At 37.5% G+C, this 22284-nt stretch overlaps 2 protein-coding genes across 5 annotated transcripts; one reads left to right on the top strand and one right to left on the bottom strand.

Annotated features, from left to right (window-relative positions):
- The first annotated feature begins 637 nt into the window (after window positions 1-637).
- Window positions 638-8771, top strand: LOC306857103 (uncharacterized protein). Of its 4 annotated transcripts, none has more exons than XM_079396795.1 (5): window positions 638-1007; window positions 3706-3817; window positions 3929-4048; window positions 5807-6003; window positions 6182-8771. In XM_079396795.1, exons 2-5 carry the CDS (start codon window positions 3706-3708, stop codon window positions 6353-6355), a joined length of 603 nt encoding a protein of 200 aa, XP_079252921.1. In that variant the 5' UTR covers window positions 638-1007; the 3' UTR covers window positions 6356-8771. The 4 variants fall into 4 exon arrangements, with proteins under 4 accessions (XP_079252921.1, XP_079252923.1, XP_079252922.1 ...); XM_079396797.1 differs by having other exon boundaries at window positions 957-1007; window positions 3629-3817; XM_079396796.1 differs by lacking the exon at window positions 638-1007 and adding an exon at window positions 1488-1859 and having other exon boundaries at window positions 3629-3817.
- On the bottom strand, window positions 8613-19403 carry nab2 (NGFI-A binding protein 2 (EGR1 binding protein 2); the record flags this gene model as incomplete). Its single annotated transcript, XM_079396793.1, has 7 exons — window positions 19285-19403; window positions 15734-16651; window positions 14806-14939; window positions 12113-12176; window positions 11667-11775; window positions 11136-11321; window positions 8613-8692 (listed from the first exon to the last, which is right to left on the bottom strand). The coding sequence occupies exons 2-7, from the start codon at window positions 16637-16639 to the stop codon at window positions 8613-8615; spliced, it is 1479 nt and encodes a 492-aa protein (XP_079252919.1). The 5' UTR covers window positions 16640-16651; window positions 19285-19403.
- Between the last annotated feature and the right edge of the window lie 2881 nt (window positions 19404-22284).

Genomic DNA, 22284 nt, shown 5'->3' with positions numbered 1-22284 from the left:
TCACAACAAGTTCTACAACATGGTTTTATTAAATATGTAAGGTGAATTTTCATTTCATTCTTGGTTTGTGTGTATAAAAATATTGCAAAATGTTGAGCTTAACAACTAGTTTAGCCTATTGAGGACTGCATCTTGCACGTGTAAAATAGCGCACCCTATCATTTGGGTTTCTCTTGATGAAGGTTCTGCACTGGTATTTCTGCAGAAAGTTATTTCAGAAATGATAACTGTGTGAGCAAATAAATTAATGAAAGGCAGGTATCTATCAATTCGATTCAGACTTTTCTTCACGCTGTCATTGGTGAAAATGAAGAGGAGACACAAACATAGGCATAGGCTCAGTCAAATAGTGGCATAAAGTTGGCTTGACGTTGGACGTTCGATATTTGCATATTTAGGGACCGTCTACATATTGGTATACACTTTTCTAACTTCAAGAGCATGAGCAGAATGATTTACAGTCATAAAAACAGCTGTAAACTGTTCATCTAGGTGCCAACTATAATGCACACCTTTTACATTTTTATATGTTTATTAAAATAAAGTAAATCATGTGTAAAAAAATGCTATTTTTTATTTAAATGACACAATTTTGCCACCCTACGACGTAACCTTATTTACGCAAGCAGTAACGCCTGGAGTGTGGACTAGGGGTGACCCCGAATAGTCGACGATTCGATGCTTCGATGGGAGGAGCCTGATTCGACTCCCAATCTCACAGTCGCGGGGTGTTATGATCATGCATTTTGGAAATATGGGGGTGCTCAAATCTTTGATTTCACATAAAACTACCAGTTTTCTCCCAATAAGTTAATATAGCCTGCTGCCTATTAAAATAATGTTGTAAATAAGAATCTGAAAAGAAAGAAGCTTCAAATAAATATTTTAACATGCGTGAATAAATCCAATCACCCCTAGTACAAATTTAAGTTTCACTTCCATAATCCGTGACCGACAGAGGAGCATTTTGACACAGGCAGACTGAAAGACTGTATTTCTTCGATCAGGTAGGGTACAATTTACCGAAACATTTCAGCCGGTTAATATATCGTGTATATATTATTTATCTCGTTTATGATGCATTTGGTTGAGTTGCCCTGCAGTTTAGCGCTTCATTGAGGTGTGGTGAATATCTCTTCAGCGCGCGCAGGACAAACAACAATGAATGCAGAATATGAATAACTGGGTCTGGGATGTCATATACATAACGTTATAATCGAGCACTATTGTAAAAAAAAAAAAAAAAAAAAAAGGTTGTGAATTCTTAGGGTTTCGCTGACGTTTAATGCTAACTATTTTTTTATCTAAAAAAAACAAACAAAAAAACATGACACTTAATAAAAATTATTTTATGTAGGCCTATACAATTTAATATAGGCTTTTTTTGTTTCAAATGGATGAAGAGCCTAGTTTATAATTTACACAATAGGATAAATTATGTACACACCAAAACTTATGCGACAATACATTTTTTTAGGGATGACGTCATGACGCACACCATCGGTAAAAGGCTGGATGGAAACAGGGTGTAGACTGTAAATTTCGCAACGTTTTTTTAACGCATATCTCTTTGTCGGCAACAAAACAGCGCAAAATCTGGATGGAAATTTGAAAAACCTTAGTGTGGACTCTACTTGAGTTGCAGCTGTGCTCTGTGTCTGTGCTGGTCACTTTAAAAACAAAGACCCAGGGGGAGGTTCCTGTTTGAGTTCCTGTTTTTGATTTCCTGGCACATAAGTTACTGATTGCTTTTTTTAGTACATTTTTCGCTGGAGAGCATATACGGCATCATCATCAGAGAGTGTCAGACGTAAATATATCTTCAGCTGTATCGGGTTGATCACGGATGTTTGGATATAGTAAGCATGTATATATTATATAGACTGCTATAAGTTCTTCCTCTTTATGCTTTCATTCTGTGGCCACCGCAGTGCACTGTAGAAACCTACTGCGATGACAGCACAGAGCACAGCAGCTGAATGTTTCTAGGAGAAAGTAACGTGTTTATAAGTGTTGATATAATTATAGTGATACTGAATCTATTTCCGAGGACGTACGCAGAGTTGTTTGCTACATATTGTTCTTGAATGTCTAGTGGTACAAACAAAGGTTACAAATGCTACTGTGTAACTTGTGGTTTCGGTTGATACCTGTGGTTCAAGTATTGTTGCGCGACAGATTTGAAGTGTGCCAATGCTACTATCTATCTATCTATCTATCTATCAATCAGTCCACTGCATTCATCCAGCAAGAAAAATCACCTCCTCTGAAAATGCAAAAGTGAAAGATTGAAAAGTTGTTCTCACCTGACAAGTTGTAATTTATTCATGTCAAATCAAATGGGTAATCATTCAGAGGTTATTTTACAGTACCTGGTCTCCTATATTTCTTGATGGTAAAATAAACAAAAGAATTATGTGACACCCAGAAACCTGCAATCTGTATGTTTAGGCTATATTTTGTATATTTCTGTTTACTCCCTCTTTCTCAAGTAATTTAGTTTTGTTCCATAGAGAGTACCAATGCATTTTCAAAAACTCATAATTGTTTTATTGTTATGAGTTTGGAAAAAAAATAACAGGCTTTTTAATGACAGGTTTCATTGAGTCAGCTTGCCACACTAATCAATGAAATGTAATTTTGTACTTTTTCTGAGATGGTGCTCACTGCAGAACACACGATCCAGGGGGCGTGGCTGGATCTAGATCCAACTCCTCCCACCTTACATATACCTAAACCTACCCGTCTCCACCCCCTGATCCCTGAACCCACCCATATCCACCCCTAACCTACCCATCTCCACCCCCTGATCCCTGAACCCACCCATATCCACCCCTAAACCTACCCATCTCCACCCCTTGATCCTTAAACCCACCCATATCCACCCCTAAACCTACCCATCTCCACCCCCTGATCCTTAAACCCACCCATATCCACCCCTAAACTTACCCATCTCCACCCCTTGATCCCTGAACCCACCCATATCCACCCCTAAACCTACCCATGTCCACCCCCTGATCCCTGAACCCACCCATATCCACCCCTAAACCTACCCATCTCCACCCCCTGATCCCTGAACCCACCCATATCCACCCCTAAACCTACCCATCTCCACCCCTTGATCCTTAAACCCACCCATATCCACCCCTAAACCTACCCATCTCCACCCCCTGATCCCTGAACCCACCCATATCCACCCCTAAACCTACCCATCTCCACCCCTTGATCCTTAAACCCACCCATATCCACCCCTAAACCCACCCATCTCCACCCCCTGATCCCTAAACCCACCCATATCCACCCCTAAACCTACCCATCTCCACCCCCTGATCCTTAAACCCACCCATATCCACCCCTAAACCCACCCATCTCCACCCCCTGATCCCTAAACCCACCCATATCCACCCCTAAACCCACCCATCTCCACCCCCTGATCCCTAAACCCACCCATATCCACCCCTAAACCTACCCATCTCCACCCCCTAGATGTAGATCCAACCCCGCCCCCTGGATCTTTGTTCTGCAGTGAGGGGCTACTGCTTCTTCTTGCTAATAATTATGAAAATTTCTTTCAATATTTTTTTTTAGTGAATAGTTTTCCTCATTTCTATATGATCTTCCTGTACAGAAGTCTTCAAGACTGCAAGCTCAAAGACTTTTAAGTAAGGTTTATTTTTAATTTACTCAACTGATAACCGCTCTTAGATGGAGGAGGCGTATGCAGCACTGTACCAGCAGTTTGTCCGTCTCCAGTCACTCTGCTTAAAACAAGCAGCAATAATACAACATCTCTCTGACACACTACAACGACAGCAAGGTTAGAAGACTTTTGCAAATAAACTACTGCTAATTACTTCAATATTAATGTCACCGTGTATTAAATTAGTGTATACACTATGATATGTGATATAGTAATGTTCACTTTCAGGTTTGGCCACGGCTCCAACTAGGAACTTTGAAAAGTCAGGACACCGACCCCATCCTGCAGAACGCCATGAGCAAGAACCTCTCAGAGATCTCAATGCACCACACATACTGGGCTTTCAAAGTATAGTATTCTCCCTGTGTCTGTTGAAATTATCACTTCTGAAGTCTACCATTGACTGAAGGCCCATTTACACCAAGGACCATAACTATAACTATCCACCTTGTTCTCCACGTAAAAATGGGCCATTTGTAAATTCTACGAGTCTTGCTTCCGGTCTCATTTGCTCCCAGCTATTTTTGGCTGTACAAATCCACTCGTTTTGCTGCTTGATACTGCAAATTGTTGCATCTTACCATATTATTTTAGTGTATTATCTTAATTACAAACGTTTATTGCACATTGTTATTCTCGTTATTTCTTTATATAGCGGCTAATGGACCGGATGTCTCGCTCATGGGCTTCCGCATTTAGGAATAAGGTGGATATAGTTTTAAAAATCATTCTAAATGTAATTTTAAGAATAGCAAATTCTTCATCACAAGTATAATGATAAAAGCACAGGGGACTGTTATCGTTGGAATAACTTCCAGAATGATTTTGTTTCCGGTTTATAAGGGCAGTCGTGGCCTAATGATTAGAGAGTCGGACTCGTAATCCAAAGGTTGCGAGTTCGAGTCTCAGGTCCGGCAGGGATTGTAGGTGGGGGGAGTGAATGTACAGTGCTCTCACCACCCTCAATACCACGACTGAGGTGCCCTTGAGCACCGAACCCTCAACTGCTCCCCGGGCGCCGCAGCATAAAATGTCTGCCCACTGCTCCAGGTGTGTGTTCACTGCTGTGTGGTGCACTTTGGATGGGTAAATGCGAGTATGGGTCACCATACTTGGTCGTATGTCACAAAAAGTTGACAGCCAATCAGAATCTATCGTGCTTGGCTCAAGCATTTAAAGACAACAGAACTGCAGTATGTGCTTATAATAAACAATGTTATTGTGCGAAGGTGTGGATGCTAATATAGTTATCGTTATAGCCCAGCCAACAATGACCTGTCGGTCAGCCAGAATTTTAAAAATAAAAAAATCATATTGTTTTCTAAACTGTTAATCATTTTCAAACATTTAAAGCAGGCAGGGTTAACCTTACAGTTGTACTCAACACTGTTTACTGTCAGATTTTCAAAATCCTCCTTCATTTGAATTAAGATTATAATAATTTAATTTTAAAGCACAGCCACCACAAAATCAGACTTTAGCACCACTTTTTACTTTGAGATCAATCTGAGGTTAATTGCCCAAAAAATAGCTATGATACTGTTTTTGAAATCAAATCTTTGCATAGTTATGACAGGAAACACTGACATCTAATAATGCTTTTGGGGGGAAAAAAACAAAAAACTGTTAATTTAAAAATAAAGCATAAACATAAACCCAAATAGGAAATAAAACCTATTCTTGTCCTATTCTTTGTCCTAAACTCCTGAAACATTGGTGTCTCATATTTTAGAGCACTCAATGCAATTTTGGAAAGAAATCAATCAAATCTGTATGTGTGTGAAAATATTCAGATGCAATTGTTAACATTTTCATAAGTAACTGTAATTTAATTACACATTTTTTCTCAGTAAACGAAACTTTAACCGTTATTTTGTGATTAAATGATATAACTGTTACATGTGACTAGTTACTCCCCAACACTGGTGGCAAGCAGATAGTCGGTCCAGTTATCTTCATTGTTGTTGTTCTTGGTGTGAACAGGCCTTAACACTAATATCAGTTTTCCATTCCAAATCAAACTTTCTCACTTTTGTCTGCAATTCTGCATCATTCGACCTCAAGCATCAAAACAAGGTTTCTGCTATGCATATGTTTGTTTTTCAGCTGGTAATGACCTCGGTCATATTAATAGAGGACTAGACAAACTGCATCTTAACCTGGACATGCTAGATCAGAAACAGGATAACCACGATAAAGCAGTTTTCCACAATCCAGTAAAGATGGCAGAAAGCAGTGCCTGGGATGACCTGAGGAGAGTCGAGCAAAATTATTATGCAAACCAGCCTTCACAAAGACTGCGGGTTCGTATCACACCTGTGTTTAGTGTGCGTTGGTTCACTTCAGTTTCTTTTCTTTAAGCTCCCAACTTGAAAGACTTAATTTTTTTGTGTCTAGTCCTGCTTGTGATAACACCTGCACGTCTTACACAACATAAGCAACATCTGACATGTGTGAGAAGGCTGTTTCTCTGTCCCACAGAGGCCCTGGTCATCCTCGTTTCTGGACAGTGAGTTGGTCAGTCAAGCCGGAGGGCTGTTCATGTCTGGAGTCACGCTGCAGTCGCAGGTGTGTGAGTTCTGTCACGCTGTGTTTCCTGGACACACAAGCACCCGTGGAGAGTTTCTGCGTCACCTCACTACACACATGACCTGAAGGAAAGCAGTGCTGGGACTCAAATTCATCAAAAAATGAAGATGAGGTGATAAGTGAACACACCGATAATGTCAGTAATGGACTATCATATGTTTGATTTTGAAACTATTGGAGGTTTGGTCAGTGATGATCTAGATTTTTTTTTATTAAATTGTAAAGCACACACAAGTTGTAGTGCAAGTACTTAATATAAAGTGAGAACAGCAACAAAAAATGTTATGCGTGCACATGTATTTGTTGTTTCATTTTATAATTTTATGATTCATCGCCTAGTTTGATCTTGTAATTATTTGGTTCCATCACAAAAAGTGTCTGTTTTGTACCAGTAGAAATGTATGAATATATCATTTTTTTAGAATGATTTACTGTTTTTGCCCAAATGCTGAATTCTCACTACCATAAAGCACAATATGAGTATAGTGCTGTCTAGTAATTAAATAGTAAATAAATTAAAAAACTTTACAATGTAGAGCATCAATGGACCATAGCAACTGGTAGCATGAATGCTGTAAAACCTCATTAGTTTATAAGTGGTTATGTTTAAATGAACACCAGTGCTATGATAATCGACAGAAAGGCATTTTTACATGACATGGGCAAATCTCTTTACATCCTACTTAATGTTACTTTTTAGTGTTCACAAAAAACTGGTTTGTTGCCTTGAAAAAGGCCACATTCAAGGCACTCCAGTACACAAGGATATGCTCTTACACAACACTTACAGTGTACCTGTTTCAGGTTCTTGCAAAGAAATATCCTTAAGGGATAGTTCACTCAAAAATCTGTCGTTCAAACTGTATGATTTCCTTTTCCTTTTCGCAAAACACTTGAATTTTTTGTCACAATGGTCCGAAACAACTCCTTTGACGTTCATTTAATTTGAACAAAAATAAAGCAAAGTATCTTTCAAAATATCCTCTTTTGTGTTTCACAGAAAAAAGGAAAAAAAAAAGATCTTTTTTGGTTATCCCTTTAATTATAGGCCTTCTCAAGCATATTACTCAAATGAAATCAATTTATTGATTAGCGATTAACTGATTGAGTAAATTTGCCAACAGTGGCACCAAACAGGCAACTGAAACAATAACTATTTTTTCCAGACAGTTTTTCTTTTTTTACTTTTTCCCAACCACTTCCCCATCTGTGAGATTGACGATGACGATGACGATGATGATGATGGCAGGGTAGGGCAAGTGAATCACAGGCATCGTCTGTCTTGGTTTGTTGCGATGAGACTAGGGTGAGTGTGGGTGGTGGAACCGTGTGTCAGAAATGAGACAGAAACATCAAAATTGTCCATACATTTTCATGTACAATACTTTAAGTACCTTAAACAAAAGCATTGGATAAATAAAAGTTGTTGTAATACACAAAATTTCTGTTTTTACACTGTTAGCAAAATAAAAGTAACAATCTAGAGAAATAAACACGAGAAACATTACAATATAATTTATTGAGAAATTAAAAAATAAATAATCTGTCATTAAAGAGGCCACAGATCTATTTCTAACATTGTAATGCACAATTCATACTTACTATTCTCATTAGCCATTCAACCTTTAAACAGTGAGAATATTATTCCCCCCCCCGTGATTCATTTGAATCATTTACATTTTGTAATTTATGAAAACTCATTTGTGCATTTAGAGTTGATATATTCATATTTACTGCATTAGTATGTTACTAGTGTAAGGGTTCTTAATAGTCCATTTCAGGATTTCACATGTTAATATAATCCAAAACTTGTAAACGTGTTTTGCTCGCTGTGCATAATAATGTATTTGAGCAGTTTGCTTATTCTAGCATTGTGATTGGTTGGATTAAATAAACATGTTCCTTCCAAACTTTTCTTAGAACTCCACCAAAACAAGAAACTGAGAAAATGGAAAATGTCTCACAGCTCCGCTTAGAACGAGAAGCAAGTCATCTATCCTAATAAATTAATGTTTAGATAATGCAATTTCATTCTAGAATTAGCTCGACACAAAATTAGCACCATTGAAGCTTTTTACTGACATTATAACCTGACAGAGAATATGGAATGTATTTGTAACACTTGTTGCTTGGACTAAGCTGTATGTGCTTCAAATTTAATTTGTCAAGACACAAGAACTTTCCGCCACTTTCTAGAAGAACATTATAAGGTGCATACAAGTTTTGTAGAACAGGACAATTCAACATAGCGAACCAAACACCACGGCTGCATTTAGACATGATATCCAACCTGAGTTCAACATGGAGACTTGCAGATTGTCAGTTATGGATCATCTTTTGTGTTTGCTGGACTGCTGCTTCTGTTACTCGATGCTGTCCTCTCTGACACTTTCTCCTCCATCTCTATGAGAATATAAACAAAGTTTTTGGATTTTAAATTTGAGAATTAATTTTTTTAAATAATAAAGAGTGTCAGGAACACAATACGGTACTTTATGGTTTTTTATTTTCATGTCGCTTCGAGCTTAAAAATCTTTTCATTTGAACAAATTTGGAGACATGTAGCATTCCATCGCTTGCTCAGCAATGGATGCTCTGCAGTGAATGGGTGCCGTCAGATGAGAGTCCAGTCAGCTGATAAAAACATCACAATAATCCACACCACTCCAGTCCAGCAATCAACTTCTTGTGAACTCAAAAGCTGTGAGTTTCAAATTCATTAAGACATTTTTAAATAAAACCATCGATTCCAGCGAAAATACGAGTTCTCTGTGCAATATTGCTTTATGCAGTAAAAAACGTACTCTCATCTGAATCAGGAGAGAAATATGCACTGCAGATCAAGCACCGTTTACAAGTGAAAACAGTCCAAAATAATCCTAAACAAATAAATTGGTAGATTTTGATGTGAAAAAGGGCATGGACAAGTTATGGCCTGTTACTTATGGATTATGGACTCATATTTTAACCAGAAACAATTATTTAAAGTTAAAACGTCCTAAAAATTGATTTGTTTGAACTTTTGACTTCACAACCGTTAATGATGGACTGGAGTGGTGTGGGTTATTGTGATGTTTCTATCAGCTGTTTGGTACCCATTCATTGCAGAGGATCCATTGCTGAGCAATTTTTTTCTCAAAAATGTGTTCCTTTGAAGAAACAAACCCATCTACATCTTGGCCTGAGGGTAAACTATTCCTCTAAATATGATCTGCTCATTAATGCAGTTATCAAGAGACTCGAATTTGGAACGGGGAGAATCAGCATTTGCATCATTGGGGTTTCCCACTGCATTTTTGAACATCGCAATTCCCACACTTCGGCAGACATTAATAATACATTACAGCAATGCAATAAAACATGTTAAAACTCGTATTATTATGTGAAGCCAGAACAATGCTGAGAAATGACTGTGTAACTGCAGAATGACTGACAGTGCAATGAAATGAGGAACTTGCATTTTCGCTTGAAAGAGACGACACAAAAAAAATACAAAGACTGATTAAAGCTCATTTTTGGCCATTCCACTGAACTGAAGCACTAGTGTTTGCTCATTAAGATCGAGAGAGAGAGAGAGCGGCTGCATCTTTCACTGCCCACATGGTTTATTTTTACTCCTTCTCTCTGAGTCAAAGCGACGCCCTTCTCACTCCCTCCTACTCATTCACCCCCTCTTTCTCTCCATCCATCCATCCGCCCTCTTCTCACACATTTTCATAAGCTTTGACGTCAGACAGGGAAGGGGGGCTCCAATTTATCACCCACACAGCACTTCCTGTGGCCCCCACCACCCATTCGCATTTTCTCTTCTCCTTTCTCTTTTATTCTGCGGTCCCCAATGACGACGTCTGACTGAGATGTTTGCCTCTGAAAGAGCTTCTCGAATCTGATGATCTCTGATTCATTCCATCCTTAAAGGCTAGCTAGATTAGCTCTTATATATTCCTCAGAGACACTTCAAGGTGTGCTAGTCTCTGCACTATCATCACTATCAACCCTACAGACTTTAAAGGAAATTTTCTAAAGGGGAAAATTCTGTCATAATTTATTCACCCTCAAGTTGTTTCAAATGGATTTTTTTTTATTTTAGTGCAGTGAAAGTCAATGGGGTCCATTGTTTTTGGAACTCAAACATCATCTTTTGTTACATAGAAGAAAGACATACAGGAACAACATGAGGATGAACTGAACTGTCCCGAACCGATCTGTCCCGTTCTTAAGAGAATAAAGGCACACATACTTTGTTCTTTAGACAGCTTGACCTCTTTAACATGAAAAATACCTGGGAGGTTTTGAACTTGACTGTATCCAAACAATTACAATCATACAATGCCATTATTCTGACAGTTGTGAAACCCAAGAAGTAACACACTTATGACCCTTTCTATAGTACAATAATCTCTTTTAAATAAAAAATCTAATTTTAAATAAATCTTTAAATAGCCAAGCTTGTTAACAGTTCTGACGTAGCATTTTGTACTGTAACTAAGCAGCAAAAATACACACTTCTTATAAATTATACAGAAAAAGTTACACTTTATTTAAAGGTGATGTTGTTACAGTGTAATTACACATAAGTGGAGAGTAATATTACTAAATTCTTAGGGTTATGGTTTAGTTTAGGGTTAGTTGCATGTAATTATGCATCATTTCTTGTCATTACCATAGTAAGTACATGTAACTACGTCACCTTCAAATAAAGTGTTACAGAAAAAAATGAAGGTAAGCATCTCTTATTTTTCTGACCCTAAGTTTACAATGGGGATGCAAATCCAAACTCTGTCTTGTTCCCCATTTGTGGTAGGTGCATGAGAAGTGTGCGTGTTATAAAGCATCTAGCATTCACCTGAAATCTGTCTCTTTTCTGACCCTAGGCTGACTTTGCTTGCGTGGTCACGTGACACCATTCTAGCCAATCTGAGGCCCTCATCCATGAGAGTTTGTTGCATGAGCTGGCGACTCCAGTTGATGAGGCCAGTGGTGTCGGTGAGGGGGTGAGGGGATGAGGAGGGGTGCAACTGAGGGCTGATATCTATCAAGACACACAGAATCAGACAAACATGCCTCTCAATCACCTGTTACGGTTTCTTTCAGCAATGATGTTTTTCCCTGACATGAGTATGAATGGACACAAATTTGCTTTCTTATCTTCTGCTTGATCTTCACATCATCTCAGAGAGGGAAAATAACCCACTGTGATCACTTTTTACGTGTGAAGTGATCCTTCATGGCTTTGCCATTTGCAACAAATGCAACATAGAATGTGGGACAATGATGGTTTGAGGTCACTAACTGCACCAAGATTTACTGACATACACTGGACATTCATAAATATATCAATGTTTAAAATAAAAGCAATGAAAATAAGGAATCTTACCTTGTGATAAACTATCTAGACTTTCTCCAGAGAGGCTGTTGTCATCCGCTGTAGATCTGTTGTCACTGTTGGCTACTGGATCCTTAGACAGTCTGTCAGAATCTGTGACCTGAAAGAAGTAGTACTTCTAATGAAAACGTTACTCGTTTTGTCAATTGTAGTGGGTTTGTTACACTATAATTACAGATATGAGTGCAATAGTACTACAAAAGGAGTTCACAACTTGACATCCAATGTAAGCTCCAGTGTAACTCTCAATCCAGCGATTTACATCTTTATTTTAATCCTATAAGGGAACCAGTTCGTTTTCTTATCATTTTGTAGCTATATACTCAAATCACTATTAAGTGTAAGCATCTGCCCAAGCTTCATCTGAGTATATTCCTCAAAGTCCTGTTTACCATCTATACAGATTTATATATAGATACATATCTTGATGTACTTACATCAAGCTTGATTCTCTTCTGAGCAGAACAGTCAACAGCGGCAGTACAATCATCTGAGTATGTCCTGAGATGATAATACAAAAAAACCAGCTCAAATTCTGATCAAATAAGTTTAATTGTAAAAAAAAGTCACAATATTGAAGGAAACAACACACAAGAGGTGGCAGGGCTAGCTTTCACACGGGTATTTGTGAAAATGCTTATATCTCAGTAACTTCAAGAATTTAAGTGAAATGTCCAATTGGCCAAATGTGTTTCTCCATGAGCTGAAAGATTATCAGATGGATTTATTTTAAATATTTGGTAACACTTTATTTTAAGGTGTCATAATGCAAAGTAATTACCTAATCACATACTTGGTAGTAGCCGTTGTATTAACATGAAATAAAATGTACTTACCATGTGACTAAGTTATGGAACAGCCTGTACTTACGTTTGTAATTATGTAGATGTAATAGGTAGTTACTGTTACACACATGTAACAGGCAGAGTCTGTTACACAGCTACTTGTACACTTAAGTACAATCTTGATACACTTTATTTTAAGTAGCTTATGTCTGTGTACTTACATTTGTAATTACGTTGTATAAAGTCTGCAACACATAAGTAACAATCTTTTGGTTACATAAGTAGCTGTGTAACACACTCGGTCTGTAACATGTGTGTAACAGTAGCTGCCTATTGCATCTACATAATTACAAACCATAAGTACAGTCTGTTCCATAACTTAGTTACATGGTAAGTGCATTTTGTTTCATGTTAGTACAACGGCTACTACTAAGTAATAACTAGGTAATTACTCTGTATTATGACACCTTAAAATAAAGTGTTACCAAATATTTTCTTATAAAATGTAGCACATCTGTTACCAGCCATAAAGGTCTGGTCACACAAATAAGAACCTTGGTCCAGAAGAACCACGCTGCACTACTACCTCCAATAAATTCTTCTCTGCACAAGGACCAGTTTTATGTCTTGAATACATTATAGATTTTGCTCAGCTAAAAGTCTAACGCACTGGTTTTGAATGTACTACATAATCAATTATATATAATCAATTCCACTATCATCATATTTTTGCTTGAGCTGTTGAATAAACAGCTTGAACTCAAAAAGAAAGAACTTTATGGTAAATGTCTGATCTTCAAATTTGGGGTCTCTTCCTCAAACAGTCTCACACCACCAACAGTTCAAATTTGCACTTATATTTTTATTTCTCTACATGGACCTATGGACATGGTGCTGATGACACATACCAGGTTTCATCATGAATCGCCAATGCACTGTGGTAAACTGAACAGTCTCATTGCATGTCTCTTTTGTCTCACACACCCATTTTGGAACCACTCTTTTAGGCCAAAACAATTGTGAAACAAACCTTGTTTTTTTTTTTTTTAGATTTCATCGCCAGTAGGTGGCGCTGTCTCCAAACTGCTCAGGTACTCTCAGCTTGGTTGTGATAGCAAACCAAATTTCATTGTTATTTATAGCATTGCGAAACTTACTTTGTTTTTTGTGTGCTTTCTGTTGAATTACTGTTTTGTCTGATGAATTGTTACATAAGTGTTTGGCACATGAAAAAACCTTTGAAAATGATATGAGCCAAGTTTGGGGAAGATCGAATTAAAATTCTTGGAGGAGTTTATAAAAAAAAAGTCTGTTTTTCAGAAAAGTTGGGTTGAAAATAAAAACATTTGCTTTTGTCTTGGCATGAGCCTAGGTATCAGAAGAAAAATGTATTTCTGTGGATTTATTATTTATGTGATTTATTTCACAAATATTGATTTTCAAACTCTTCCCAAGTTAAAACAATAGTATCAAGGTCTGAAAGCACTGTATCGTTAATATTTTGACCCAAAGTCATTTTCAGCAAATGAATGCTATAAAAGTTGTGTTGATTAGTATTATTTGAAACAGTATTTTGTTGAATAAAACATTTACTTAAAGGGTTACTCCACCCCCAAAATTAAAATGTTGTCATTAATCACTTACCCCCATGTCGTTCCAAACCCGTAAAAGCTTTGTTCGTTTTCGGAACACAATTTAAGATATTTTGGATGAAAACATATTATGAAGCTAAGAGAATACTTTTTCTACGCAAAGAAAACAAAAATAACGACTTTATTCAACAATTCGTCAGCGTAGCGCCAAAGCGTAAATAAATGTAAAAGACCAAAGTGGTGCGACGCTGAGGAGACTAATTGTTGAATAAAGTCATTTTTGTTTTCTTTGCGCACAAAAAGTATTCTCGTAGCTTCATAACGTTACGGTTGAACCACTGATGGCAGACTGACTATTCTGACGAATTCTTTCATACTTTTCTGGGCCTTGACAGTGGTAATTGTTTGGCAGTCAATGGGACAGTCACAAGCCTCCCGGTTTTCATCCAAAACATCTTAAATTGTTTTCAGAAGATGAATGAAGCTTTTACAGGTTTGAAATGACGGGGGTAAGTGATTAATGACAAAATTTTCATTTTAGGATGGTGTAACCCTTTAAACATTCCTGTAAACAGTATATTCAGAGAAACGGCCAATTTTGTAGTGGTCTCTTAATTTTTTCCATTGCTGCATATACTGTGTATATGTGCATATTTTAAATATGCCTGTAAATATCTAAAAATACCTGTAGCCACCTCATCTGGATGCAAAATCGGAAACAATTACAAAATCAAGATGAAAGTAGTTCCTGACCTGTTATGTTTAAATGTTGACGTGTAGGCACATTCTCTCGCCACTTGTCGTGCTAAAGAGAACAGTTCAACTCTACGTAACAACAGAGCATTGTCACGAATACAGAACTGAGCAGCAGCCTCATTGATGAGCATCTGAAAGTGGAAATATCAAAATTAAACCGGATCATCTGAGCTCTATGAAAGTCAAGGCATTTTGACAACTATAAATGCATTAAACAACTCCTGTAATGTTTATAGTAGCCTAAATATTTACAACTGGTCATTTAAAATTACAGTATGCTATCAAATATTACTGTGAAATCTAGGAGTTGCAGTTAGTTCTTTAAAGTTCACCATAAAAAGTCTTGTCAAAACACATCCAAAGACTTGTGGAATAATAAAATAAGTCCTCTGGAAATGAACCGAAGGAATTGCTGGATTCATCTAAACCAGTGATGTTTTTTAAAGGTTTATAAAATGGGCTGTAATCAAAAGATTGTAGAATCAAATCTTGCTTTCCTGTGCAAAAGTCATCGCCACAATGCTGTGGGTGGTTGCCATGCAAAGCAGTTGCTTAACTTTTCTGTGTTTTATGCAGTTGCTAGAGTGTTACAAGTCGTTGCTTTGGGATGGAAATTGCCCCATTTCATTGTCTACGATAAAAATTGTAAATCTAATTGCTTATTAAAGTTATAGCACACCTCTCCTTCCTTTGAGTTGTGTATACTATAGTAATATTGTTTACGGTTTTATATACTGTAACAGTAGTCATTTTCGAGTACTAAATGCACAATGTCTACAGCAGATTAGCTTAGTTTGAATTTAGCAAATTTCACTGTAGAGATACAGGATAATACTTTAGTTGTGTGTTTATTACAACTAAACTTGAGAAAAAAACATTTTTGTAACATCTGTGCAATTTGTTCAAAATGTTCTCTTCAACAAACCTCATGATGGGTGAGCTGTTTCCCTTCCCTCCTCTTGGAGTCAAAGCGGCCATAGATCAGGCTATATTTGCGAATCTCTTCCTCTTTGCTCTTGTTTTGAGGTTCCAGGTTGAAAATGTGTCCCACCGTCTTGGCCATTTTCTTATTGAGTCTCAAAAGCGTCTTCACCTCGGTTTGATCTGCTTGCGGCATGGTTCTTAACAGCCTATCAATGCTTTCCTCCACGGCTTTAATGGTCTCTGGGTCCAGCTGACCTCCAGGCCACGGAGAGGTCATAGTGGAGTAGGATGAAGAAGAAGTTGGCGTCGGAGGACCAAGAAGACGCGACTGGCAAGCGAAAGGCAGAGGGGTAATGGGCTGTTCTTCATCTAACTCAGCGGCTCCATACATTTCAGGACTGAGCCAGTGGGGATCCATGGGGGACAGTTTTTCTCTGTACAGATGGTCTGAAGGTACAGGAGAAGCCTGTGAGCAGGGGCTCTTTGGACTGTTATCCCTGAGCGGCGTAAGGCAAGATCCTACTTCCTCTCTTTCACACGGAGAGCCTGGCTGACCGTTGCTTAAAGATTTTCTGCCACCTAAAACCCCTGAGCCAGCAGCGCCGGCGCTGTCGATCCTAAGGAGAGGGATTCCACAAGGGGCCACATTGGTGGCCAGAGGTTGGTTGAACAGCGTTGGGTTTGCCGCCCAGTCGCGCAGAGCCTTCTGCAGACGTCGCACATGCAGGGGTTTTGTGGCCATGCCGACTAGTGCCATGATCTCCAGAAATTCCTCTTCGCCAGCCTCGCACAGCTGTTGGACATCATCGCCTCCCTGCTGGATGAAGGTGTCATAGTACATCAGCAGGTTGGCCCTTTGTAAAACTCGGTAGAGCTGTAGCTCGCCCAGCGTCCGTGGTAATGACATCCTGATGCTCGGCTACAACAGGATTGCCACAAAGCTTGTCATTAGTATCCTTTAAAAACCACACACAGTATATAAATAAATTTTACACACAGTAGTCAACATTTGAAGTGGATCAAAAGCTTACATCAAAGTTGTCCTAAAGCCCAAATGTGCTCTTGTCTTAGGACAACTTTGGTGAAATTTTTTGATCCACTTCAAATGTTGACTACTGTGTGTGTGTATTGATTTTTCTTTAATGCTAAATATCATTAGGATTTTAAATAAAGATCACATTCCATGAAGATATTTTGTAAATTTCCTACCGTGAATATATCAAAACTTAATAATTTTTTTGTACCCTCAGATTCCAGATTTTCAAATAGTTGTATCTCGACCAAATATTGTCCTATGCTAACAAATCAATGGAAAGCTTATTTATTCAGCTTTCGAATGATGTATAAATCTCAATTTCAAAAAAATTGACTTTCCCTTATGACTGGTTTTGTGGTCTAGGGTCATTATATATATATATATTGTGTGAATGTATGTATTTATGTATACAGGGCATATGAAGTTCTAAACAAGTAAGAAAACATGATATCTTACAATAAAAACATAATGAATAAATGTCAAACAGCCGACACATTTTGTGCACTGTTAGCTCTATTTTAGTTCATGACTGAATAATATTCATGAATACAGTTTTGAAGATGAATGTGCCATTCACCTCACTGCTGCAGAGGTCTGCTCAGCAGCAATAGAAACGGTTTCTATTAATAATAAATTACAGTAGTTTCTGAACAGACTTTAAAATAACTGCTCCATGAATGAGCTTAATTTAATATCTGTTTAGTGGCAAACGGTGTTGATGTAATATGTCGTGGGTGTTGTTTTCTAATAAAGAGTATGTATTTATCCATAATAAGTAAAAAGTAAAAGCGATAGTAAAAGTGAGGTAATAAATCTCTATCCCAAAACGTTTTAACTATACTAGTCAACATTTGAAGTGGATCAAAACCTTTCATCAAAGTTGTCCTAAACCCTAAAATGCATTCTTGTCTTAGGACAACTTTGATTCACTTTTTTGATCCGCTTCAAATGTTGACTACTGTATATACACAGCCCTATATCTTAACACTACATGATTCTTTTTCTTTTGTGGTTTTATGAAAATTAAATCTGAAATTACCAAACACCCTCATTTTAAAACCTATTTTTACTACCTATTTTTAAATGAGTAATAAATGAAGTATGAGATATTAGTATGGGATAATGTAGTGAGCCAGTCAACTTGGATGCCCAACACAAAGTAGAATAACCAGAAAATACAAGAAATATTGACTTCATATAATGATTTCATCTGACTTCAAGTGATTGCATGGTGTAAGAAGAAAGAGTGGAAATGTTGACTAAAATGGAGTTTCGGAGGGGTTGCAAATAAAATGAGACAGTTAATGCAAAGCCGTTAATGTAAGCACAGCAGAAGCATAACTATGGTGAGAAAACCTCTGGGTCTGAATTTTTCTGAATAGATACTACCATTTTAGTTAAAGTGAGAATCCACCACCACCAACAAAAGCACTATTTAGCAAATGTGCAAAACACTAAATCAACACTTTCTGAGGAATAAGTCACTCTCTGTGTCCATAACATCTTCAAGGCTGGTTCACACAGAACACATTTTTGCGTTTCACATCCAGTGGAACACAAAAACATGTTCTGAAAAGAAAGAAGTGTAACTTCAAGACCCTGCCTTCTTTTCCATTCATCAGTGCTGTGTCTCAGTTGGATATTGTTCAGTGTCTCGTGTTTTTAAAAGCAAAAACACGTTTCATTGAACAGTTCTTGAAAGAACCATTGTGTGAGTGTGTGTGTGTGTTAAGAACAATAATAATAATCTAAACAACCTTGAAAGTACAGTTTATGCTAAAGATTCTATGGATGTTAAAGGTTCTTCATGGATCCATTAATGCCACAAAGAGCCTTTGTTTTTTAAGGTTCTTCTATGGCACTGCTGCAAAAACACCTTTTGGAACATCTTTTTTAAAGACTATCCAAGAGCCAAGTTGAGGTGCAGTCAAATTTCCTCCTCCTGCAGTGTAATATGAAGCCTCTTAATCTGCAATAATGGATCTCTTATTTCTTCCACTTTTATCTCTCTCTCTTAAAAATAATAGCTGGAGACAGATTTGACATGTGAAAGTTCCATCATTGCATCCTCCTTCAACTACACTGATGATGAATATAGCATCTAAAAATCGAAAAGTTTTGGGTAGTCCTACAGAAAAAGAAAGAGAGAGAGAGATCTGTTTTAATAAAGCTTTATCAAATTAAATAACAGCGTAATGTTTTATCTATCTATATATATATATAAACTCTTAGCCCTAAGTTGCATGTCTTGTGCATGCCATATAAGCTACAGCGAAAACATTTTGCAGTCACGGTAGCTGTAGAATGTTTTATTTTCAAAACACACTCATATCTTTTTTTCAGCTTGCATGTTATTAAATTTCACAAATAATGCGCTTTATCTACGAAATTCCCGCATGAGGTGTTGCGGAGTTAAATATAACCCGCAGTAGTAGCTTTCCTCTGATCATTTATAATGAAGAAAAGTAGCTAATTGCTCAATGTAGATGACTCGTCAGTAGTTGTGTACCACTCACCTCGAGAGGTTTCAAGACAGAATCCAGGACAGGATCCAGCAGAACACTTAAGCTTCCAGCAACCAAACGACCGACTCTGTCAGATTCTGGAACTCAACTCAAAATCAGACAAACTTTTCCTTCTATTCAAAGATCTTTGCGATGTAATTTATTTTTGTTTTCTGTGCTTGTTAGACCTTATTCTACAGATGTGCGACTGGTCTAAAATGTTCTTGAAACTCTGGTGTTGTCTCGGCAATGCTCTGCTGTGCTGGCAGTAGCGGTGAGTTAATGACGCTGCTTTCGCTGCCTATGTGGGCGCGAGAAACGCGTGGGCGGACTGCGGCACGCCATCTGACCGAATAAGAGCCTTCCTCTCCGGTCTGAGCGCAGGGGGAAGCGCCTCTCGCGTCAGGATGTGGATGGACGGGGAATTCTGTCCATTTCACAGTTTAAGCTCAGATCTGTATAATGTGAAAGCCAGCCGTTTAGGCGCTAAACAGCACGACGGAGCCCCACTATAACGAGTAGCAGATTTAATGCATGAACAAACATGATTACAGTCAATCGGTTGTGTGGAAGAGCGCCGGAGATCACCGAGTCTGTGGGCGGTGATCGAGCTCAGTGACGCGGCTTGAGCAGCGGGATTCCCCGGCACCTCAGACTCTGACTGGTTGATGTGTGTGTGTGTGTGTGTGTGTGTGCGCCTTACAGTCTTTTTTTTTCATACACCATTCTTTTTTATCCTTTTCATGTGGTGTGTTAATTATGTATTCATTATGTATTAGTTTTAAATAGAACTTTACAGAATATTCATAGAATACGAATAGAATGGTTTTATTTTTGCGTTTTTGTATATTTAGGACACATACCCACAGAATGGGTATGTGTCCATAGATACATTAATCAATAAACTCCGATACATTAATCAATAAACTCATTTAATCAAACTCTTTTTACTTTGACTTTATGTTTTCTTGCCTTTTAGGCTGAAAGAGGAGTTGACAGTTAGGATATCAGAAAAAAAAATGTAGTGTTGACCATTTTGGGGTATCAAAGCCTTTTGACTGATTTTGAGCATCAAATAAAACTTGGATGCAGAACTCTGTTAATAGGTTTTGATTTCCAGGCAAAATGTGTATAGCCTATGTTCTGACAGGATCTGAAAAAACAACTAGATTCAATCTTTATGTCTTCTGTCCATATTAGTTCAAGAAGGCTGTAATCCAAAATAATTTCTGTATTTTTGTGAATTAGCTCAATTATTTAAAAAAGTTATCAATTATATAATTTTCTCTAACCTAATATACTCAAAGATTAAGTTAGTAGAAATATATTTTGTACTATATGTCATTTGAACATATCTTGAAATATTGAGTAAACTAAGTATAATTTGAGATTTTTAGGGAGAAAAGAGGAGCAGTCGAAACACGTTAAATAACTTTTTTTTTGCTCCATGTGTTTTAGCATCCTCTTCAATCATATCAAATTACAAGGATGTTCTCCAGACAGAAACATAGGGGTAAGAATTTTAACTTCTGCCTCTCTTTCACACTTCTAGTCCTTTCATGACTGTAAAAGTGAACACTGATATTTCTTTAATCTGTGCTCTATAAAGAGATATTTCATAACATGGTGTCATTCAAGGTTTCATGCAATTTAGAAAAATGTGTCAGGTGCAGTAGAACCCCATTGCTTTAGGTGCTGTCAACCCAGCGTCTAAGAAGAGAAGCAACAGTCATATTCAATAAATTAATGAAGACAAATTTAAACTAATGTGGATATTTGTAATCTTTCAACACTTCTAACTGACATGGTTGAACAATGAAGCACTTTGAGAAATATGTCAAATGAATTTAATAGTATTTATATTTTATATTCATAAACTCTGCAGTTTATTTAGAGAGCGAAATTATGAAATAAAAATATATGTCGGCAGATGTAGGGAAAAAAATGCTGTGATAAAATAATTGATCAATATTGTAGTGATTAATTATTCTTAATTTTAATTGTTAATAATCCGTGGGCTGTTGTTCTGCTAGGAAACTTTCCACTGTAGGTAGCAGGCTTTTATATGGGCTTGAATAAAATGAGGAGCTAAAATGAAATTGTCACAGATCACCAGTCAATCACAGCGCACCCCCTCACCTGAATTCTAATCACCTGCACCTGTATCAATGGCAATCATCCCGCACTCCTCAAATACTCAACACTCCAGTGTCCTGTCTTGTTCCTATATGAAGAGGACTATAGCGATCACATCTCTATGTTTGATACGGACTGTCTTGTTTACTTACCTGCTGTGTTCCATCCCAAGTCTGTCAGCTCCCGAGTCTCGTCCTGATCCACTGTGTTGGTGAGGTGTGCAGTTACTCCGTTTCCGTGTCTCCTGTTTGGATAAAGATATTCAAGTTCCCATCCCTCCTGAACACCGAAGAATCCTAGTATCATCACTTACCCGATTCATTCCACCACCTCTAGTCTGTCAATAAAACCCTTTCACATTACGTCACTCTGTGTCCTACTTCTGTAACAGAAATATTCATGTAAAATGGCTTTTTAAGGCATTTTAACATTTGCTGTAAGTGCTATTGGTTTTAGGCTACATTAATGCATTATGGATGAGTGGACTGGAACAAATGCACTTGTATTTATGACCAATTGTGGGAAATAAAAGCTATTTGTAGACATTATTGATCAATTTTATTTTTAGGCAAGACAAGTTTATTGATATAGCACATTTCATACACAATGGTATATTCAAAGTGCTTTAGGAAGTAAAGTAATCATAAAAAATATAATCACAAGGAATTAAAAACTTTTTTAAATTGATTTAATATGAATTAAAACCGTTAAGAATAGAAAATGCTTATACATGAAATATAGTGCAGTCAGTTCAGACGTAGCACAGCGCTCATTCAACAAATGCACAGCTAAACACGTGTTTAGAGTCTGGATTTAAATGTGACTAATGTTTTAGCACATCTGATCTCTTCTGGAAGCTGGTTCCAACTGCGGGGG

Source organism: Barbus barbus (assembly GCF_936440315.1).
Source record: "Barbus barbus genome assembly, chromosome: 37".
In the NCBI taxonomy this organism is placed as follows: Eukaryota; Metazoa; Chordata; class Actinopteri; order Cypriniformes; family Cyprinidae; genus Barbus; species Barbus barbus.
Note: the sequence above shows the minus strand (reverse complement) of the source record. Positions and strands in the feature narration are given on the sequence as shown.

Coding starts and splice junctions, on each gene's coding strand:
- LOC306857103 (XM_079396795.1), top strand. CDS start 3,706: ATGGAGGAGGCGTATGCAGCACTGTACCAGCAGTTTGTCCGTCTCCAG. Junction 3,818..3,928: donor CACACTACAACGACAGCAAG/GTTAGAAGACTT, acceptor GTTCACTTTCAG/GTTTGGCCACGGCTCCAACT. Junction 6,004..6,181: donor AGCCTTCACAAAGACTGCGG/GTTCGTATCACA, acceptor TCTGTCCCACAG/AGGCCCTGGTCATCCTCGTT.